This window comes from Sinocyclocheilus grahami, unplaced genomic scaffold (assembly GCF_001515645.1).
Source record: "Sinocyclocheilus grahami isolate Dianchi unplaced genomic scaffold, SAMN03320097.WGS_v1.1 scaffold10.1, whole genome shotgun sequence".
In the NCBI taxonomy this organism is placed as follows: domain Eukaryota; kingdom Metazoa; phylum Chordata; class Actinopteri; order Cypriniformes; family Cyprinidae; genus Sinocyclocheilus; species Sinocyclocheilus grahami.
Window position 1 is genome coordinate 2,874,226 of NW_015505189.1, and position 22,066 is coordinate 2,896,291.

Sequence of the window (22,066 nt, forward strand, 5' to 3'; positions counted from 1 at the left end):
TCTAGGCAAAAAAATCTCTTCCATATTAAAACATCTAGATACTCAATATACATGATCTGTGCATCCTGCCTGTATCTGTATCATATAAAGTACGTTATACTGAAATCTTAGAAGAACAAAAAGTGTTACATTATTATGCTGACAAGGTATTTCATCTATAACATGCCTTCTTCCACTACTGCCATATATAAATGTTTATATATATATATATATATATATATATATATATACATATATATATATATATATATAAATTAAACATTGTTTCAGAGAGATACTCAATATACATGATCTGTGCATCCTGCCTGTATCTGTATCATATAAAGTACGTTATACTGAAATCTTAGAAGAACAAAAAGTGTTACATTATTATGCTGACAAGGTATTTCATCTATAACATGCCTTCTTCCACTACTGCCATATATAAATGTTTATATATATATATATATATATATATATATATACAGACTCCTTTTGTTCAGGAAATCTTGCAACAGGACAGCTTATCATTAACCAATGTAATACCAAGTAGTAATAGCAGTCTATGTAGCTGAGGTCTTTCGTGGATCATCTGGTTTAACTTATTTGAGAAAGACTGAAGGACAAAGGGTATAGGTTGCTTGTGCTGTATATTGATGTACTCATGTCCAGTGTACTTAGAAAGTACACAAAGTGAGGTTCATGGTAATATACAATATAAATGTATGAAAAGGGGGATTTATATATATATATAAAATAGCTGGACTGACACGTTCTAACAACATGGAAAAAGGTCATTGTAAGTATGTTAAATGAATGAACGATTCAGACGTGTATGTAGAAATGATCAGCATTTTCTAAAATGTGTAATGTTCTTTTGCCTCTTACTCTTAAAAGAAATATAATGTGAACAAGATGCCTAAGCCGACACCTCGACCCTTAAGAAGTTTATTCTACAACAAATTTAGATTCTGTACTCACACAAAGGCATAAAAATCTGGAATAGTGCTTAATAATGTATAGTGATTTTAAAAGATCACAGCCATATTTTGATTTTCATTTAAACGGGTTCAGAAAATGTTTATTAGAACAGTTTAATTATTCACAACATGACATATTAATCCATGACAGCGCTAAACATAGTTCCTGCACAAAATATGTCCACCCTGAGGTATGCCAACAACTGCAAACATGAGACACCCTATAAATTAGTTTATTATTCTAAAATATGTTTTTGCAATTAATATAGGCCTACACTAAATCAATATTCAAATTTTTTTTTCACAATAACTAATTAACCATCCAAGCAATCAACAAGTAAAACAATCTGTAAGGGGTCTTGATAAGACAAAATGACAAGATCCTCCATGTTTAATGTGAATACACAATACAGTTATACAAATACATAATATAACAAAAACATCACAAACATTTGTTTCAAATGAATCCCATATAAAGGCAGGTCCACCAGTTTCACTTGTTGATGATCTACACTGTCACATGTTTACATGGTCATTCCTTAAAGTAGACCTCTGCATGTATTCTTTTCATCTGTTGACCCGTTGTCCTTGTGGTTCCTTGTCTCCTCAACTTCATTCTCCTCTTCCTCTCCTTTTCCCAGCATTCTAAGTGGCCATAGCAGGCCATGCTGGGCATGTTCAGGTTTTTGGCAGCAGGGCACATTTTTCTCTTTAGTAAGAAAATAAAGCAGTGCATTCAGCCACGCATTGAATGAATCCAGCGGCCGAGTGATTTTATAACAGATTGAAACCATGCGCATGGTGTGGCACTGCACCCTACTCGTCACTTTCAGCAGTAGGAAAATGGTGCGAGTGACATGGAAGGGGAAGAAGCAAAGGGCAAAGAGGAGAGTGATAGTAATGATGGTCTTGATGGACTTGCGCCGCCTGTTGACGTAGGGCGAATGAGCCCCCAAGATGATTGACATGCCCTCTCCCCCTATCCCTGCGACACTTTCACAGCCCGTCCCACTTCTGACTCTTTGAGGAGGAGGTTGAGAGTGCAGCGTCCGAAATATTGTTAACACTACTTGCGAGTAGCACCAAGCAATGATGGTAAATGGCACAAAAAACCCTAAGAAATGAAGTGTGACCCCATAAGGGATGTAATCATGGAACTCTCTATCAATTGCGTCGTCCCAGCAATTATTGAATACCTCCTCCCTCGAGCCCTTACCATCACGTGGAAGATACTGAGTCTGTGCAAAACGAAAAATTGGGCATGTTAGTGCAAAAACAGCAATCCACACCAAAACGCAAGTCCCCTTTACTGCTCGTTTGGTCTCCAAGGTGATGGTCTTCATGGGGTGGCAGATGCCCAGGTAGCGGTGCACTGAGATACAAGTGAGGAAGAAGATGCTGCAGTAGAGGTTGAAGTAGAAGAGGAATCGCACTAGACGGCACATGAAGTCTCCAAACACCCAGTCGTCCCGCATGACATAACTGGCCACCAAAAAGGGCAGGGATAAACCATACATGAAGTCTGTCGTGGCCAGGTTCACCATGTAAATCAGGGAAGCATTCCAGTGCCTGGTGCGTCGAAAGGAACGGTAGAGAACTACAACGTTAAGGGTTATGCTGAAGACAAAGGTAAAGGAGTAGCAAATGGGCAGGAAGATGTACTTGTAGGACTCGTCAATATTGCAGGAGCCAGTAACTGAAGAATTATGTGAGGAGGAAAGCTGGGCATCGGCCCCCTTCTCTGTTTCAAACAAAACAGTAGGCACACTCGTCATTGTCGGCTAATTCCTAATCGGATTCTTCGGGGGCGTCCTTGTTTCATCCTCCCATTTTTTGCCTCTGAAACCACGTCTTCTCCAATAAACAAATCGGTTTGAATTTCCTGCTATCCCCTCCGTCTGGTCTAGTTTAGAGAGAGATACATTGCTTTTAGGATTCACAAAATGTACCAGCTTTTCAAAACCTATAAAAGCAGTTGTCATCCCACACAGGCCCTCCCCGCATCCCCCTTTCTCTTTCACAACCCCCGGTACTGTTTGCGCATAGGTATATATGCTGCTGATTCAGACCCTTTTCACTTCATTAACCCATCAAACAGTAACCACACTTCCCCTCTATGTTCTATTCTATCTTACCCACCCCTTACCCCATCCCTCACGTCAGAACTCTCTACCCCATCTCTCTTCCTCGAAACAAAAATAAACGATATGTAATTGCCGGCTTTAGAAACCTAAAGTCAGCCTTTGTCAAACTACGCCTAGACTCCCTTTGGATCCATTTGCACATTAAACATCCTTTGGGATTCTATGGATGTCATGGCTATCCCCACCTCCCGGTAAAGTTAGCACACAGCTGACTGAGCTTGTGGTGAATTGCTTATTGCCTACCAATTCTCAGACATATAAGACACTATGTAAATAAATAAGTCAGTATCTGAAGGTCACTAAATGACATTAAGGTAGTCTGCTTTGGCTAAATACATAACACGGCCCTTACTTGGGGAATCAGACATCATAAACAGTGCAAACAACCCTTCACATTGCCTACATATTGCAAGAGTTTACTGCCATGCATAGCTGTAAACTTATTTAATAGTGAGACTAAAACACAAGAATATTTATAGGCAAGATACATATTAACATTTTTCTGGGAAAGCAAAATATGTGTAAACTGTAAAACAGCATTGACTTATGCAAGGACAGTGAAAAACAGCTATTTCATCTGGTCACGAGCTGTTAAAAATATTTCACTTACCTTTTTAGTAGAGCAATAAAGTTCTCTTTAGAAAAATTAAGAGTCTCAGTAGCCTATAAATAAAACCTGAGGAATGCCTCTATTTCCACACTGAAAACAATTACAGCTAATTCGACTATCAAGAAGAAAATACAGAAGAGCAAATCAAAGACGATTTGGATGCAGCCCTGAATCTTTCCCTTTCACATCAGTTTCTTGAACTATTTTGACCATTCTCTCAATCCAACCCTCCTTGGTCATCTCTTGCTCCATGATCTGTCCCTCCCTCTTTCTTCTTTCCTCTATTAGTGCTGAGCCGGCCTTTTGACAACACAAACTCTGGCTAGGCAAAATACACACAGACACACACAACAGAAGAGCAATAATATAACATTACAACAAAACAGTACACATATACAATCTTTTTGAGTTCCCTTTTATTCCACAAAATAATATTTAAGTATTTCACAAACAGTGACACAAACAATCCAGTTAAGAGTTGCTTGGCAATGTATGTACACACACATACTTTGTAGCATTTAATGAGCCATGTCTTAACATGTGAGGCTTGGCATAATTGGCTTTGCCACTAAACAAATTAGAGTAATATTGAGCAAAAAAATGGTCTTTTGTTGCTTTGAATGTGGCCTTTTCTCACTTTGTTGCTTTATCAGTTTGATCTTGCAACTGTAAGAGTGTAAACTGCCGTTTTAAATCCTCATCGGTGCCTTAAAAATGTCAAAAAAACTATAAAAACCTTTAAAGGGTTTCGAAGTGATGATGGAGTGCTGTAGCTTTTCACAGTAAAGTCAATTAGTTCAGGCAGCTCATGGACAGTCTTGTAAAGGAAGGGTCCCGTCATTTTGTTCCTTAGTGGACATACTTTTTTTTTTTGATTGTGCATCAGAGTGATGTCATATCTTGTACCTCCAGTAGCATGGCGTCCTGCTCTGTTCTTAGCTGGTCCCTTGTGAGAAGTCGACCCACCAGCTCTGAACTGAGGTCTACAAACATACACAGACATATGATTATTTATTCACAACAGACATCATCAATGTAATGTAACAGTTAATACTTTGGCTTACCATGGATGTCTTTGCTTAGTGAGGTCCTCAATGCTTTCAACTCCTTCAAGCTGAAATTCTTTAAGTCGTTTCGTTCATAGTGCTTCCTTTCTCTGACAGCCTCACTGGGAGGTATAGTCTGTGATGGGGGTCAGTGGAGTGCAATTATGACTTTGAATATATATACACAACTATTCAAAAGTTTAGGGTCGGTAAGACTTTTAAAATGTAAAATCTCTTATGCTCACCAAGGCTGCATTTATTTGATCAAACATGCAGTAAAACAGTGAATTTCACGTATCCTTGCTGAATTAAAGCATTATTTATTTATATTTTTTTTAAATCTTACTGACCCTAAATATTTGAATGGTAATGTGCAGAACATGGCATTTACATAACTAATACAAACTAATACCTAACTATTTGAATAGATGTGCTTCTTGAAATTAACAAATACATAAAATGAAATACACACTTAGGACACGAGACCATGAATATGTCCTCTGTTCCAACCTGTTTTTGCTCCAATCTCAATTTATGTCTGAGTACACTCAGCGCAGCTCTGACATCATTCTTGAACCCTCTTGATTTGGTTTTCTTTGTCGATGCAGAGCTTGAACCACATTCCTTCTCTAACCTCTGATTGCTGCCACTCTTACGAGACTGTTTTGCCACCTGAAAAGGTAGCAAAGAGTGCAACAAAAGCAATTATTAATCTTACCAAGTATAAATCTCATCATTAAACAGACATGAACAAAACTGTATGTTTTTATCTCGATCCATCTGAGCACTACACCCACTGAAGTTGTTCACATTATTCACATCACAGTATGTTGCCACCCACTTCCACTAACAGTGAAAATGGCAATACTGCTATTTATTTGACCTCTTTCTTTGCCTCCATTTCCTCTTCTTCCTCTTCACTTTCACTGTTGTTGATGAAGCAGAGCTGTAGATTCATCTGGCTCTGAAGCCTAGTATAATAAAGCACAATTGCTATAGATTTTATTCAAATTCTGAAGAAGTGGAAAGAAAGGAAATTGAGATTGATTAAATCTGTGTGACCTTGATGTCAGAGCAGTCAGACGACTGTTGCATTCGTCCTCCATGTCCTCACAGGGCTCTCTGTGACTGCTCAGCCCTCTGATTTCTGGCCAGTCTACTGTCAGCCTGTCCAAGTCCTGCAGAGAATTATTTTTTTTTTATATAAATCCATGGCAGCCGTTATTGTAAATAAATAGTCAAGGACTCGTACTAGCAAAAGAACTGTAGCTCTTGTCAACCCAAAACAAAGTGTCATCTGTTTTTTTTAATCTTTTACCATTTAAGGCACATTACTATCTTTACTTTCATTCAGACCTTTTCCCTCTGTCTCCGCTCTTCTTGTTGCTTCTCAAGTTCAGCAATACGAAGACTCAGATCCTCCCAGTGCATGATGGGTAAGCCCAGTTCATCATCAGGGTATCCCTCGTGCCATAATAAGGCTGCCCCCTCTGCATCCTCCTCTGTCTCATCACTCTCTTTTTCATCTCCTCTCTCCAGCTCTTTTTCTTTTTCTCCATCCATTCTCAAGGTCCCTGACAGAATAAGAGTGAGGATCAAGAAGACAATATATTTAATAAAATAATAATAATAATAATAAAAACTGGCATCATCAGATCAGAGCCAACTAACCCATATATGGCAAACTGTTTTAACATGTATTCTTTAAAATGAACTTGTATCTATGTTTGTTTATAGTACTCAGAACTATAAAGTACTTTTTAATTATACTATACAGTACTTTAGTGTCTAGTACCTTTTTCAGTTTCACTAATATTATTCAATGAGACCCTAGTACATACTATCTTTTATTTATTTGCTACTAGTACTAAAGGTGATTCAATTCTATGGAGTTCTGTGGTTCATATATCACAACAGACCATGTATTCAATTAATTCTGGTACCTATTCCGTTTTTAGTATTTGTTTATTAAGTACTAGTAGGCTACTTATTCTTGTAACTTTTAATAATTCAAAATAGTTACCAATGTCTTCAGTTTTCTTAGTTTTACTAAAACAAACACTAGTCCCTAAATATTAGACACTAGTGTGTATTGATACTAGTAACATTTGACTTAGTAAAACAGCTCGTAATGCAACGTCTGGGGTTTGTTTGCCTTTCACAGAATATGGACGAAAATGATTTCATCTTTTTTTTTTTTTCCTAGAAACGTTCCAGAACATGAGGGGCCATACTTCTGTATTACCTCAGAAACGGCAATATCCCAAAACATCAACTCTTAACAAATACTGACTGGTTTGGAAATTAGGTTTAAATCATAAACATGAAAATATTTCAGTATTTTACGTAATTTATACATTCCACTTATTTAAAAGTATGTTGATGTAGCCGTGTGCTATCACGTTTGGCCACGCATTGCACTGACACAATGCATCGTAAAAACTGCTGTATTGCTTAGTTTTTAGAGGTATACTTACTTTTTTGGTGGAATGTGTTTGCAAACTATGCCCTGCTGTCAAAAATCATACATTTTCATAGTTTTCTTGGACTTTACAACTTGTTATCCTCCGCGCTGTCCCGTTAATCGCCCTCCTCCTCCTCTAAGTTATCCCCTTTCACTCGTTTTCATCCATGGAGATGAATGTTCTATCTCTTTTCCGCTCCTTACACTACGTTCTTTAGAGGGTTACATCTATTGATTTTCATCTATTCAATCAATCCAACATTTTGTTCCTTAAACATTTCTCAACGCCGACAGCCAAAAACTAAAGGAATTCGGCGATGTTTTGTTCTGGGGAGAGAACGTGAAGGGAGGAGAATGAGCAAAGAGTGAAAAAAGTAACCACTTCAGGTGTCCAGTTTCAGTCACGTATGCTATTATTACGAAAGATTAGTGAATAAATCCTTAAAATATGTTGTCCATAACTCCTAAAAATGGTTGCACAATATGTTTGTTGCTAACATGAAAAGAAAACCGCTTGGGTTTAGGTGTCAAATGTCAACAAGTCTAAACATGCCTCATCTGTTACGGCAAAACTGTACGTTAACCATCAGTGAACTGCAGGGTTTGTGTTTAAGAACATTTAGATTAAGGCTCGGCTGAAAACAAAACATCCTTTAAATAACTTCATAATTCAAGGACTATAAACTTTCAATGCTCAAAACAATCAGGTCGCTGGTGTTATATTTGATCAGTTTATTTGGTCTAATAAACCAAGCAGAAGATGACTGCAATAGAGCTAGATTGTTGTGAATAGACAGAACTCTGAATATTCTTCTTCTTGGTTTTATGCCGAGTCCCTCTGAATATTAATGAAGTGCTTATTGATTTGCTTAAAGTTTGTTTCAAACTCTTTATGACTGTGCGCTCGAGTCGGGAGTCACTGTACTTCCGCTTCCTCTAAAGTCAGCTGATTTAATCGCGTGACTGTTGACATCGCTCTTACCGAGGCCAAAACAACTTGAAAGTTACTTCTAAAAGTTCAAATAACGGTCCTCTACGGGCTTCTGTTATAGAAATGGCTTCTTTGCTTTTCTGCGGTCCTAAACTGGCAGCATGTGGACTGGTCCTGAGCATTTGGGGTGTCGTTATGCTGGTAAGTTAAATATTCTCTATCGTGTCACTATTCTTCTGTTTTCTATACATGGTTTATACATGCTGAAAGGTCATTACAATACATTAAGCATATCTTACTTTTTTGGTAAAATAAATTGCCTTCACTCATAATGTCAACAATAACGCACAGTTCCCATTGTCCTGGAAAGCTTAGAAATATCAGGGAAGAATAAAAGTTAGATTTGCAGGCCTGGAAAAGTAATGGAAATGTCTAGTCAATATAATTTTAGCTAAAGTATTTATTCATTTAGCTAGAAATTGCTCTTTGTGAGGCCTGTCATTATAAAAATGTTGATATTATCCAGTCACTACAAACTACTTGAAAAGTCATGGGGGTGAAAATCATAAAGGTGTGGGGACACTGAATATGAAAACTAGCAGACAGTGCCAGTGAAGGGAGAAGTACAGCCCTACACCATAACCAACATTTTCCTTCTTATTTCTCTTAGGCAATGTTGGGGATTTTTTTCACCACACATTCAGCTGTGCTCATAGAGGATGTACCTTTCACGGAGGAAGACTTCAAGTCAGTTCCTTTTGCCATTTACTCATTTAGTTACGCTGGAAAATAAGTCTGTCTAGCATAGGGAATGTCACGTGTATTCACAAGACTTCATGACTGTTTTTCCCCCCTCAGTCTGTCCAAAAGTGTAGTCCAGTCCTGTTAAAGGTGTTTAGGCTGTTTTCAAACACGATTCTTTTCTCTCCTCTCATTTCAGGGGGGAAGCACTGCAAAACATCTATAAATTGTACAACCAAGTTGGATACAATTGCTTCATTGCAGCAGTACTCTATGTAGGCATAGGATTCTTGTCATTTTGTCAGGTTCGCCTGAACAAGCGCAAGGAATATCTAGTGCATTAGTACCACCTAGTGATTGGAGTATTACTCTACCTCTAAATTCCCTTGTGTTTGTATGTAATAATGCTCCATGTGCCTTAAAATGACTCTTAAATGAATGTAGATAATTGGATGGAATAGGATAATGCATTTTACTGTGATTTTCTTTATTGCCTTTCTATCTTGAAGCCTATCAAATATAAGATGTGTGCTCCTGCCCATTATTATTATGTGGTACTTCATTACTTTACCTTCTATAGTGCTATTTTGATCTGTGGACCTACCAAACACTGCCGATAAATGATTTAATTGTGATTTTATTTATACTTAACACACCTCTCAAATATACAGTCTCATTAAGTACATGTTCAATGGAATTTCACATGGTCACATTGGTTCTGTTTTCACAATAAATGACTGAAAATGATTTTGCCTATGCAATTTGTCACTATAGGAGTGTAGACCTGGTCTCCGTAAACATGGTTCTAAAATTACAGACCATTTTTTTAGATTTAGATTTTTTTACAACTGGAGACTTTCAAAACTTTAACTACTGAAGGTTTTAAATGGTATTAAACAATCGATATAAAAAAATGAAACCGACTTTATTTGCTATGGAATGTACAAAGCATGTTTTTTCATATAGCTGTTAGGTAAAAGTATAACAGTAATGCATGTTTCATTGTCTTCATCTGGGAAAAATGTTTACTATATACATGTAGCATATATGAAGTGCATTTTATGAAGCTTACCACATTTATTAAAGAATACGGTGGTTAGTAAAAATCCACAGAAAACAATTCGGTACCATCCAAACAGTGCCTTATGAAATAAAGTTTAAAAAGACTTTTATTTTTAGGTTTTATTATTTTCAAAAGTAAAAATAAATACTGTTAACAAAATTGAATGTAAAAAAGCTTAATGCCCTGATTCTTTTAAAAAATGTTACATACTAAATTAATTACATAATTATGTCACAGTATTTCTGGTGTCAGGGATGCCGTTCCGTAGAAAGGAATTAGCCTCAGCTATAGCTAAGAAAGGTACTTTGGGTGTTATTTGAATGTGTGCTAATTTTACGATTTAGCTGACCTACGCACGAAAATGTTCACAGACACATAATTATACTCATAAATGTAGAATGAGTGTTTTCTCTAAATGGTGATGCTATTTTCCATGCGGCTTGGACACAGATAAAGGTACTGCAGTTCTAGTCCCTCATTCTGAGCTATTATATGCTCCTCCAGTTCTTTCAGCTCCTTTCTGAATTTATCAATCACTTTCAAAGCAGCAGGCTCAGTAAAGTACTGTTCCACATACTGGCCCATTGGAATCTGAAGAAAAGAGGAAACAGAATTGTTGAAGTCATCATTGTGATACTTTATTAAAGGCTAAATTTTAATGCTTCATGGAAAGACATTTCTTTTGGATGGATATAGTCTGATGTTACTTATATGGATTATACTGTAATTTATATGACCATAAATAATGTAAAAGTTGTGACAGCCTGTGCTATTGACTCACTGCATCCGGCTGTGCTCTGCCCAAATGCCATGTGATGGCCATTTGCACACAGGACTGGCTGATATCGGGGAGTGTGTCCATGATCAGGTCCATGGTGACAGCATCCTTATCTGTTGGTGGAGGGTGCCGCATGGTGCAGGGCGTATTGGGTACCCATGCACACCAATCAAACTACAGTACAGAGACGAAGATCAACAGTGATCACAATAAAGCTATGTAATGATTTTTAACCCTTAGGTAACACACTTCATGTAAATGATAGTGTTTCTGGTAACCTGCATTCAATATAGTGTAGAAAAAGTAGGTTTTTATATTTGATAAGATGTGATGTGTTAGTTACCTGTCCATTATTGGTGGCAGCATGTTGTGCTGTGCTGGTAAAGATTACCACGCTTAACAGTGTGATGAGTTCTTCTTTTGTCTTCAGCTCACTAGCTAGGCCTGACATGCAAGAAACAAACAATTACTCCTAATTTCAAGTGCCATTTATTTAGCTCATGTAGTTCATTGTGATTAGACCCATACTAAGGGCAAGTTTCTTCCTCTAATGACCACATGGGGGCACTATATTCTTATCCTTTATGTTCTTTATTACTTCCTTTTCCTGTTTTATCTTGACTTAATGGTGTATCTGGCATGTATAATGTGCATATACATCCCCCTGATGTCTTTTGACATTTTTAAAATTCAATACTGGTGACCTGTATTTGGTATGATTGTATAGGATGATTTATATTACCGTCCAAAAATTTGAGGTCGGTAAGATTTATTTTAAAAAGTCTCCTGTTCTCACCAAATTAGTCCCTTATACTGCACTTAATTGATCAAAAATACAGTAATATTGTGAAATATTATTGCAATTTCAAAATAACTGTTTTCTATCTTAATATATATTTAAATGTTATTCATTCTTGTGATGGCAAAGTTGAATTTTCAGCAAACATTACTCTAGTCTTCAGTGTCACATAAAACACTTATTATTATCAATTTTGAAAACAGCTGTACTGCTCAATATTTTTGTGGCAACCAAGATGCATTAAATACAATTTCAAAAGGACAGCATTTATTTGAAACAGAAATCATTTATAACATCTGAAATGTCTTTACTGTCACGTTTGTTCAATTTAATGCATCCTCCCAAATAAAAGTATTAATTTCTTTTAAAAACATGGTACTGACCACAAACTTTCGAACTGTAGTGTATATTGTCAAGCCTAAATAAATACACTGCACAGGGTTCTAAATATATTCTTCATCCACTACAGGACATTTGTGAGTCCAATGATGCAGTCATGTATTCATATCTTACCAAAATGTGGCACATCCACAAAGCCCTCCACAGCCACCTCATTAATCCACGCCTGAATTTCTGAGTCCTGTTCAACTTCACGATCACTCTTGTAGTACAGGGAAACTATTCCTGAAACAAAACTAAGAGTGGAAAAAGAGTGCTTAAAGAAATAGGTCTGATAATACAAGAGTTTTATAATTATATGCACTGCTTCATTCACATGCAAACGTCTCAAAGAATTATGCCCATAGTACATCTACAGTCATAAGAATTAAAAGCACTGAATAAAGAAATCCTATTTAAATAAATTACTTTTGAATGACATCCCACAGCATCAGAGAATGGTCCCTGTAGAAATAGTTTCTTAGTTTAGTAACTCCTCTGTCCAAGAAGTCAAATTTGGGCTGGAGGGAGCGATAGGTTAAAACTTCATACTCCCTCTGTGCCAGAATCAAGAGTCCATCTCCACCTGTTGATACCACCTGAAAAACACAATTTTTGACATTTATGACCAACTGAGTGAATTAAAAATACACTAGTTATGTCGTCTGTGGTTGGCTAGTTTCAGGGGGGTGATAAGAACCCGGACCACTAAAAATCTGGTCGCCGTGATTTTGCCAAGTAAGACATGTTCCTGGATCAACATCTTTTGTTGATCCTAGATCAACATTACTGTCCAAAAATATAGACTAAACCCACCCTAAACCTAACCCTACCCATAATTTATTCCTAAAATCAGAGGGAAATGATAGCTGATTAACAAGGGTGTAGAAGCACCTAACCCTGATCGTAAGCCTAAAACAGATATTTCCTGAAAAGTTATCCCTCAATTCTGATTGGTTGATTGGAATGTTGTTCCAGGATCAACAAGGATGTTGATCCAGGAACATGTTGCACTTGGTGAAATCACACTCACAAATAAGATTATTGTAGAGGTCCTGAACATTATTTTGGCGGCAGGCTTTGATCTGAAGGGTTCATATTCTGAGCTGTCCACTAGCAAACTACATTGTGTACAGATGCTCACCCTTTTGAAGATGCCATCTGGGGAGATCAGCTGTGTTCTGCCACGACAGTTAATCTCAAGTGTATACCTCAGGTGTGGAGCCAAGAGCTGCAATGAGAGAAAAAGTGACAGAAAGAAAAAGTGAAGAAGAGTCTTAACATACAGCACAGCTGGATAATTTAATGAACGACTAGCGATTTTGATGCATCAGTGATTATCTAACTTCAAACATGCAAATGTATCTTTCCTAAAAAGCACTTCCTGTAGACTTCCTCTAACCTTATATATAGGGTGAACAGCAGGCAGCTGTCGCAGTGTGGCCACACAGATCACTTCTACCACCAAGTGTGTGCGTAACAGATGTGATAACAACTGAAAGACCTGGAACTCAGAGTGACGAACCCACATCTTTGCCAATAACCAGGCCAGAGGTGGATCGCTAGGTAGAAATACGGGTGTGTCCTTATCAGGTTTCTGTTCAAGCTGAAAGGAAGGGAGAAGAACAATCAGACATTTCAGATTTTTTACATCAGTGTTTGACAGTTCATTTCTGAATAGGTTCCTGTAATGTTACTATGATTGTTACATTAATACCCTATCTGCAATGTACAGATGCTCACCCTTTTGAAGATGCCATCTGGGGAGATCAGCTGTGTTCTGCCACGACAGTTAATCTCAAGTGTATACCTCAGGTGTGGAGCCAAGAGCTGCAATGAGAGAAAAAGTGACAGAAAGAAAAAGTGAAGAAGAGTCTTAACATACAACACAGCTGGATAATTTAATGAACGACTAGCGATTTTGATGCATCGGTGATTATCTAACTTCAAACATGCAAATGTATCTTTCCTAAAAAGCACTTCCTGTAGATTTCCTCTAACCTTATATATAGGGTGAACAGCAGGCAGCTGTCGCAGTGTGGCCACACAGATCACTTCTACCACCAAGTGTGTGCGTAACAGATGTGATAACAACTGAAAGACCTGGAACTCAGAGTGACGAACCCACATCTTTGCCAATAACCAGGCCAGAGGTGGATCGCTAGGTAGAAATACGGGTGTGTCCTTATCAGGTTTCTGTTCAAGCTGAAAGGAAGGGAGAAGAACAATCAGACATTTCAGATTTTTTACATCAGTGTTTGACAGTTCATTTCTGAATAGGTTCCTGTAATGTTACTATGATTGTTACATTAATACCCTATCTGCAAAATTCATGTTTTGATACTTTGTCTTTAATTCAAATGTATTTCTCTAAAAAAAAAAAAAAAAAAGTCTCTTCTTTTTGGTAAAAAACACAAACATAAACATTTTCGGCAGATGGAGGCAGGAGTAAGATTTGGAAAACCCTGCTGTAGATTCATCCTAGTTTATGTTTCCGAATATATGTGAGTCAGCAAGTTTTACCTGTATGGCGATGGGAATGAGACCTTTCTCAGGATGTTCATATAGTAAGCAAAGCGGGGCAGCTATGTGCTGCACCTGGTCTCTGATTACATTGGCAGGAATCCCATCCATTATTGCATGATCAACCAGGAATATATTTCCTTTCTTTAGTAGGAGAGACAACGAAACATAATCAGGTCCACTGTTCCAATAATCCATTGTATTTAAGAAAATAAACACTAAACTCTCACCTTGAGTTCTTCCTTCAAAGTGGTTGTAGGTATAAGAGAAGACTGCACCATGTCTCCCGTGACAAGGAAGTTCGAGGGCAGCTCCTTGCACCTGGTAATCATTCTTGGGTTTGAGCCGTTGAGGAACTGGTAACCAAAAAAACAGTCTTCTTTCCAGTGCTTCATGGTGTATTCTGAACAAAATATTGATCACAAATTCATGTTATTCATTTAATGACATTGGTAACTTTCTGTATGTTCCTTTTCGGAAAGATTTTTGCCTTGTCACAGTTACATAAGGGGTCTATTACATAGGCCATGCTTGATCTTATTTTAAGTATTATAATGTGATGGTTGATTCAGCAATGATCATTTTAAACCAACCAATAAACAAAATCAATTGATAAACAGCTGCAACAGGTTTCAAAATTCCACACTACATTTTTAGGTGCCCTGCGTGCTAAGCAATGCTTGTGTAAATGCTGGATAACGTTCTGATTTGCATATTTATGAGGTAAATAAAGTCGGCAAAAAATAGCTCACGACAAACACGCCACCGCCTCTTGCTTTGATAACTGCTCTTCTGTCTGTGGAAATGTCCGCTATGGTATTTTTAAATATGTTGTGTAACCAATGTAACCTTCCCAACACTGTTTAGCACCGCTTCAACGTTAGCTGCATTATGAGCTTTCATAATCGAGAGTTAAAAATTTGTGAAGCGGCAGTATAAATCATATAGGGTTAAGTGCAGTGTGAACATCTGCTATTCAAGGCTGGGAATAAATGTGGAATTTTGACATGGCATTGTGAAATGCCATTCATTTGTGATATAGGTCTCCTACACATAGCTAAAGGGTTGCACATACATGTTACAGAATGGTATTTTCTGGGAAGAGAGCTTTCCGAGAATGAAGTAATTACATGAAATGCATATTTTCTGGTAACTAAACTAAGAAAGAAAGAAAGAAAACAACAGGGACAGATTAAGTGACTGTTACCAGCTATGGGACTTCTTAGCTTCCAGAAGATCCTTTTGAAGTCGTCCAGGTCATTCCAGGACTTTCCGAACTTGATTGCCAGTTTTTTCAGAGAGAGCTCCAAAAGCCTGAGAAGTGAACGGTGTACAAGTGGATTCGTGATTAGATTAATGGAATAGTAATTAAAGGGGTCATATGATGTTGCTAAAAAGAACATTCTTTTGTGTATTTGGTGTAATGAAATGTGTTTATGCAGTTTAAGGTTCAAAAAACACATTTTCCACATACTGTACATTATTGTTTCTCCTCTATGCCCCGCCTTTCTGAAACGCTCGATTTTTAAAAAGCTCATTGGTCTGAAAAGCGAGGTGTGCTCTGATTGGCCAGCTAACCAGTGCGTTGTGATTGGCCGAATATCTCAAGCGTGTGACGGAAATGTTACGCCCCTTACCATACTGTGATGCCGTGTCCCGGCCGGAGCGAATAGACAAAAACATTATAAAGGAGGCATTTGTTGCATCCAGTGGGGACATAATTACGGATTATAATGACTTATACTGTCTTTTTTTACGCGTTGCATGGCTAAACATAAAATCATGTCTGCATTTGTGATCGGAGAAATGACAAACTACAAGCGCTACTTTACACTGCTCAAAAAACTTGCGTTTGAATCGTCAGTGGCAAATTCTTTAAATATAAAAAACGTACTTACAGACTGTGAGTCAGAACAGCCGGCATTGTAGTCCACTCTACCAGGATCAGGAAACAGTCCTCTATAAAATGCGCTGCACACATCTGAATATTTGGGTTGAACTGTTCTGGAACAGTGTTGTAAATACAACTTAACCACTGATTTCTAGTCGTGTCCTCTTTTGGAAGACCAAACAGTTTCGTTTTCACAACGAAACACACAACGTCACACATGGCGGGCTAGAGTGAGCAGAGGCCAGCGGGCGGGCGGGCTTGCGGCAACCACATGTGACGATCCCGGGCTGGACTCCGCTTCATTCACGGTGAAAGCCGATCTGGCGATCCACATAAATATGTTGTGTAACCAATGTAACCTTCCCAACACTGTTTAGCACCGCTTCAACGTTAGCTGCATTATGAGCTTTCATAATCGAGAGTTAAAAATTTGTGAAGCGGCAGTATAAATCATATAGGGTTAAGTGCAGTGTGAACATCTGCTATTCAAGGCTGGGAATAAATGTGGAATTTTGACATGGCATTGTGAAATGCCATTCATTTGTGATATAGGTCTCCTACACAGCTAAAGGGTTGCATATACATGTTACAGAATGGTATTTTCTGGGAAGAGAGCTTTCCGAGAATGAAGTAATTACATGAAATGCATATTTTCTGGTAACTAAACTAAGAAAGAAAGAAAGAAAACAACAGGGACAGATTAAGTGACTGTTACCAGCTATGGGACTTCTTAGCTTCCAGAAGATCCTTTTGAAGTCGTCCAGGTCATTCCAGGACTTTCCGAACTTGATTGCCAGTTTTTTCAGAGAGAGCTCCAAAAGCCTGAGAAGTGAACGGTGTACAAGTGGATTCGTGATTAGATTAATGGAATAGTAATTAAAGGGGTCATATGATGTTGCTAAAAAGAACATTCTTTTGTGTATTTGGTGTAATGAAATGTGTTTATGCAGTTTAAGGTTCAAAAAACACATTTTCCACATACTGTACATTATTGTTTCTCCTCTATGCCCCGCCTTTCTGAAACGCTCGATTTTTAAAAAGCTCATTGGTCTGAAAAGCGAGGTGTGCTCTGATTGGCCAGCTAACCAGTGCGTTGTGATTGGCCGAATATCTCAAGCGTGTGACGGAAATGTTACGCCCCTTACCATACTGTGATGCCGTGTCCCGGCCGGAGCGAATAGACAAAAACATTATAAAGGAGGCATTTGTTGCATCCAGTGGGGACATAATTACGGATTATAATGACTTATACTGTCTTTTTTTACGCGTTGCATGGCTAAACATAAAATCATGTCTGCATTTGTGATCGGAGAAATGACAAACTACAAGCGCTACTTTACACTGCTCAAAAAACTTGCGTTTGAATCGTCAGTGGCAAATTCTTTAAATATAAAAAACGTACTTACAGACTGTGAGTCAGAACAGCCGGCATTGTAGTCCACTCTACCAGGAGCAGGAAACAGTCCTCTATAAAATGCGCTGCACACATCTGAATATTTGGGTTGAACTGTTCTGGAACAGTGTTGTAAATACAACTTAACCACTGATTTCTAGTCGTGTCCTCTTTTGGAAGACCAAACAGTTTCGTTTTCACAACGAAACACACAACGTCACACATGGCGGGCTAGAGTGAGCAGAGGCCAGCGGGCGGGCGGGCTTGCGGCAACCACATGTGACGATCCCGGGCTGGACTCCGCTTCATTCACGGTGAAAGCCGATCTGGCGATCCACAGCGCGAAGTTGATGTATTTCCTCAGCGACCAGCACGGATCAGCTCGAAGCATGACAAAGCGGATATCGTCCTCTTTTGGAAGGCCAAACAAAGTAGTTTTGCTTTCACAACGAAACATACAGCATCTCTACGACATGGCGGCGGCGGCAACAACAATACTACAGCGAGAATAAAAGTTACGCCTTCTTTCTACATTTGGGCAGTGTTATGCAAATCTTCCCACATCGTGACGTAGACATGTGGGGGCGTGTTTAAACGAGGTGTTTTAGGAGGGCGTGGACCAGTCTTAACTTTTATAAAGAATATCTCATATATATCATGTCTTTGCAACTTTAGGGATCTTATCTATGCACGAACAGCTTGTAACACTCCAAAGAGAAAGGAAAATTTGAAATTGCATCATATGACCCCTTTAAATGATACAATGATACATAGGGGAATACACCAATTTATGGACCTTAAAATATCAAGTCACACGTGCACAGCAAAATCTGTACTGCATTTTTACTCACGCATAGTGAAGGGATCCCACAAAGTCACTGCGCTTTTCGTTGTCAAAGCGAACGTCCTGGGGGAGATCAGCCTCTGACTTGGCATCAATGCATTTTGGAATGCCGGAGGCCCATGCAAGCCATCTGATAGGTGAGACACGGAGTTCAACAGGGATTTGTGAGAAGTACACTGCAGTAATGCAGTAATAAGTTCAGTGTATGCAAGCTCCATGAAGACCTGTATATTTTCTGCCTCTCCAGAAGCTCTGCTGTTCTGTGAGATATCTCCAGTGGCAAGGTGTCATCACTGATCTTTTTGGCTATGAAAGAAAAAGGAACCAGAGTTGTGTTTTGTATTAATGCTGTTTCATCTTGATCTTAAATCTTAGTTGTTACTGCAAGTGCAGTTCAATATAACTGACCTGTGCCTTCTCTGAGCTCTACTACCACTTTATCTCCCACTAGCCAACGGTAACAGGGAAAAGTATAGCTGCATCTTTCTCCAGGTACACTGACTTTCACATAACGGCAGAACCAGTTATCCTCCACCCAGTACTTCTGCTTCTCCAGGCGCACCAGTATCAGGGGACCCAAATCAGCAGCACTTTTAACTGTGTAATCATCCACCTATAAAATCATGGGAATATATTTCGATATTAGAGATGTTTTAATTCACTATTAACCAGTATTGCTCATTTCACATTTTGTACATTTAGACCATTAACTACTCATCAACATGTCATTCCAAACTCCTAAGACCTTCGTTAACCTTCGGAACACATACTAAAGGGGTCATATGATGCTTTTTTAAAGATCATTATTTTGTGTATTTGGTGTAACAGAATATGTTGACATGCTTTAATGTTCAAAAAACACATTATTTTTCGAATACTGTACATTATTGTAAGTCCTCTATGCCCCGCCTCTCTCAAACGCTCTCAAACAAAGCCCCTCCTTCCGACAAGCGCAGTCTGCTCTGATTGGCCAGCTGACCCAGTGCATTGTGATTGGCCGAACACCGCAAGCACTCGTCGGAAATGTAATGCTCTTACTAGGGATGGGCCATACCACTTATTTTGTTTTCGATACGATACCGATATTTTTCAAGGCAGCATCGTCGATATCGATACCGATTCGATACTTCTGCACTAAACTTTTAAATGATCAAATGTATTAAATTATTAAATTACTACGAGTAAAATGGGTAATAATAAGCACTTAACTTTGTTTAAAATGCATTTTAACATTCAATATGCCTTATATATTTCAACGTTCAATTTAAATAACTGTAATTGCACAAATTATGTAGGCTACAATTTCAGTTTGTTTATTGTGAAATAACTCTGTCCTTCTGTCCTCTGATAAGCATTGTTCAGGGCTGCCGTTACCAAAAGCTTTAATGCTTTCTTATGATACTTTTGGGGGTCAGAAGGCGCTTGGATTTCATCAAAAATATCTTAATTTGTGTTCCGAAGATGAATGATTTCAAAATCTTTTTAAAGATTTTTTTTCTTACTTTAATGGAAATGTAATTATTTTCAATAACTTTATGATCATTTGTCATTGGCATTGTTGTAAAATAGGATGGTAAATGCTTTACTTATACTATTTAAAATAATTTTACATTTAAAAAAATATCTACTCTACTGCACTTGACGGAAGAAAAAGGAATACATATATTTAATAGATTTAACAGTTTTCATAAGCACACAAGCATATTTACTCACCGCTCCTCTGCAGAAGTCTAGGCCTGGATTGTCCAGCACGGTTCTCTCACTCTCTCCTCTCTCTCCAACCAGAGTCACGTATATATAGTTGTTGGTTCCCGAATATTCTGAGGTCCCGGTGGCCACTGTCACTTTGTACTCCATCTGCACTCATGCACATACAAATGCTGATCAAACTGTAGTATATTTTCACCGTTTCAGTCATAGTCTCAGAGCAGTCTCAGATGCTTAATTATTTTTGCAGTCACATGAAATGTCTAACAGATGTTAGTCTGTTTCCTCACAGTATTGTGCAATCAGTTTATGTCTGCACTGGGCGATTACAAAAGCGAGCAATGTATGGTGGAAGTGAAAGTGGAAAACAAGAATGGCTGGAAAAGGATTTCTTGCACAAGAATGATCTCCCCAGGGCTATATCATCCGTTTTCACAGAATAATAGATGTGATTAATTTTAAACATGAAACCAAGACACACCTACAAACAAATCAGCATAGGGCTTCGTAAAAAAATGAAAACCCTCAATGTATTATCAAATGTATTAAAAGATTCAAGTGCAGGTAGACACTTAAGCGCAATTTGATCTAGTGAGCTTCCCCTGTTGTAACAATACAAATACAAATACAATACAATTCAAGCTAGTGCATTGTGGATGTGGTACTTACAGTAGAAAAATTAAGACAGTACAGTATAGTAAAGAGAAATTGAAGGGAACATTTTATAATAAGGTTTAATATTAGTTGATGCATAATTTACAGCATTTAATAATCTAGGTTCATATTAATTTAAAATATGCTATTGTTCAGTGTTAATTTATGTTTGTTTATAATACATCAACTAATGTCAAGCAATACAACTTTAAATGTTAAAAATGTATTAGTAAGCGGGAAAGAGTTTAATTAGATGTTGCTGTTGTAGAGTCATGTTTACTCATGCTTTTCTAGTTTATCATTATTTCCTGTATATACAGAGTGTGAAGAAGCTGTCAAATCAATCAAGCATGCTCATCTTTAACCTACAGCCACCCAGCTAGAAAAACTTTAGATCAATATCAGATTGGTTTCACCAAGATATTTTTAAGAGCAAGCTCATTTCCGTTACGCCTGCTAATAAAACACTGATGTTGCACTCTGTACAGGTGCATAGAAATAGTTTTGCATATAGCGCACAGACACACATGCATAGCCTAAAAGCTTAGATACAGACAGAAGTGTCATATTTTGACCATCATGCCTTGAAGGACTTAAACTAGCCTAAAGACGTGCCTAGACTAGTTATTCCATTTGACAGTGGTTCATAGAGTTTTTACCAGTGTGTTTCACCAAACACTAGATTAGAACATTAGAAACTCATTGAAATATGTTCCAGTACAATAAATTGAGAGAAGAATCTAAAGAATAGTTGGGCAAAAAGTTACCTCTTCTCTGTGGAAAAGTGCGGTGGTGAAAATCGGATCTTTGTTATGCTCCTCTGATGTAGTTTCTATTGCCTCTTTTCTCAACTGACTCTAATTTCCTTCTTTCATGCCAGAAACTGGCTGTTCACTGACCCTCTAGTTTCACTGACTGAATCAGGCAGATATTTGCTTTGAAATGTCCTGTCTCTACTGGTCTCCTCCTCCCTCCTCCCTCATACCTCCTTTCCATCCCTTCCCCCTCTCCCACCTCTTTAGCCCTTTTCGTCATAGTCCTCTATGGGCTGATATTTCAACCTCCTCATTTGTTTATTCATTTTTTCTTTGCTATCCGCGTCAAGGAAGTGGGAAGCTCACAGAAAAACCACAAAGTTAAA

At 38.0% G+C, this 22,066-nt stretch overlaps 4 protein-coding genes across 5 annotated transcripts; 1 reads left to right on the forward strand and 3 right to left on the reverse strand.

Annotated features, from left to right (window-relative positions):
• Positions 1–1,498: 1,498 nt before the first annotated feature.
• On the reverse strand, positions 1,499–2,845 carry LOC107594358 (P2Y purinoceptor 3). Its single transcript, XM_016284372.1, has one exon. The coding sequence runs from the start codon at positions 2,732–2,734 to the stop codon at positions 1,499–1,501; it is 1,236 nt and encodes a 411-aa protein (XP_016139858.1). The 5' UTR covers positions 2,735–2,845.
• Positions 2,846–4,124: 1,279 nt separating this feature from the next.
• Positions 4,125–7,635, reverse strand: LOC107594723 (schwannomin-interacting protein 1-like). Of its 2 annotated transcripts, none has more exons than XM_016284895.1 (7): positions 7,294–7,635; positions 6,116–6,334; positions 5,822–5,937; positions 5,643–5,730; positions 5,270–5,431; positions 4,778–4,895; positions 4,125–4,696 (listed from the first exon to the last, which is right to left on the reverse strand). In XM_016284895.1, exons 2-7 carry the CDS (start codon positions 6,320–6,322, stop codon positions 4,596–4,598), a joined length of 792 nt encoding a protein of 263 aa, XP_016140381.1. In that variant the 5' UTR covers positions 6,323–6,334; positions 7,294–7,635; the 3' UTR covers positions 4,125–4,595. The 2 variants fall into 2 exon arrangements, with proteins under 2 accessions (XP_016140381.1, XP_016140372.1); XM_016284886.1 differs by having other exon boundaries at positions 6,116–6,333; positions 7,237–7,635.
• Positions 7,636–8,132: 497 nt separating this feature from the next.
• On the forward strand, positions 8,133–9,780 carry rnaseka (ribonuclease, RNase K a). Its single transcript, XM_016284905.1, has 3 exons — positions 8,133–8,355; positions 8,825–8,901; positions 9,095–9,780. Exons 1-3 carry the CDS (start codon positions 8,278–8,280, stop codon positions 9,237–9,239), a joined length of 300 nt encoding a protein of 99 aa, XP_016140391.1. The 5' UTR covers positions 8,133–8,277; the 3' UTR covers positions 9,240–9,780.
• A 365-nt stretch (positions 9,781–10,145) lies between these two features.
• Positions 10,146–21,845, reverse strand: alox12 (arachidonate 12-lipoxygenase). The gene is made up of 15 exons (XM_016283673.1): positions 21,693–21,845; positions 20,278–20,421; positions 18,973–19,177; positions 18,789–18,870; positions 18,572–18,694; positions 17,043–17,149; positions 14,667–14,839; positions 14,437–14,580; positions 13,915–14,118; positions 13,657–13,743; positions 12,343–12,512; positions 12,049–12,170; positions 11,080–11,180; positions 10,740–10,910; positions 10,146–10,549 (listed from the first exon to the last, which is right to left on the reverse strand). The coding sequence occupies exons 2-15, from the start codon at positions 20,419–20,421 to the stop codon at positions 10,370–10,372; spliced, it is 2,013 nt and encodes a 670-aa protein (XP_016139159.1). The 5' UTR covers positions 21,693–21,845; the 3' UTR covers positions 10,146–10,369.
• Positions 21,846–22,066: the final 221 nt, after the last annotated feature.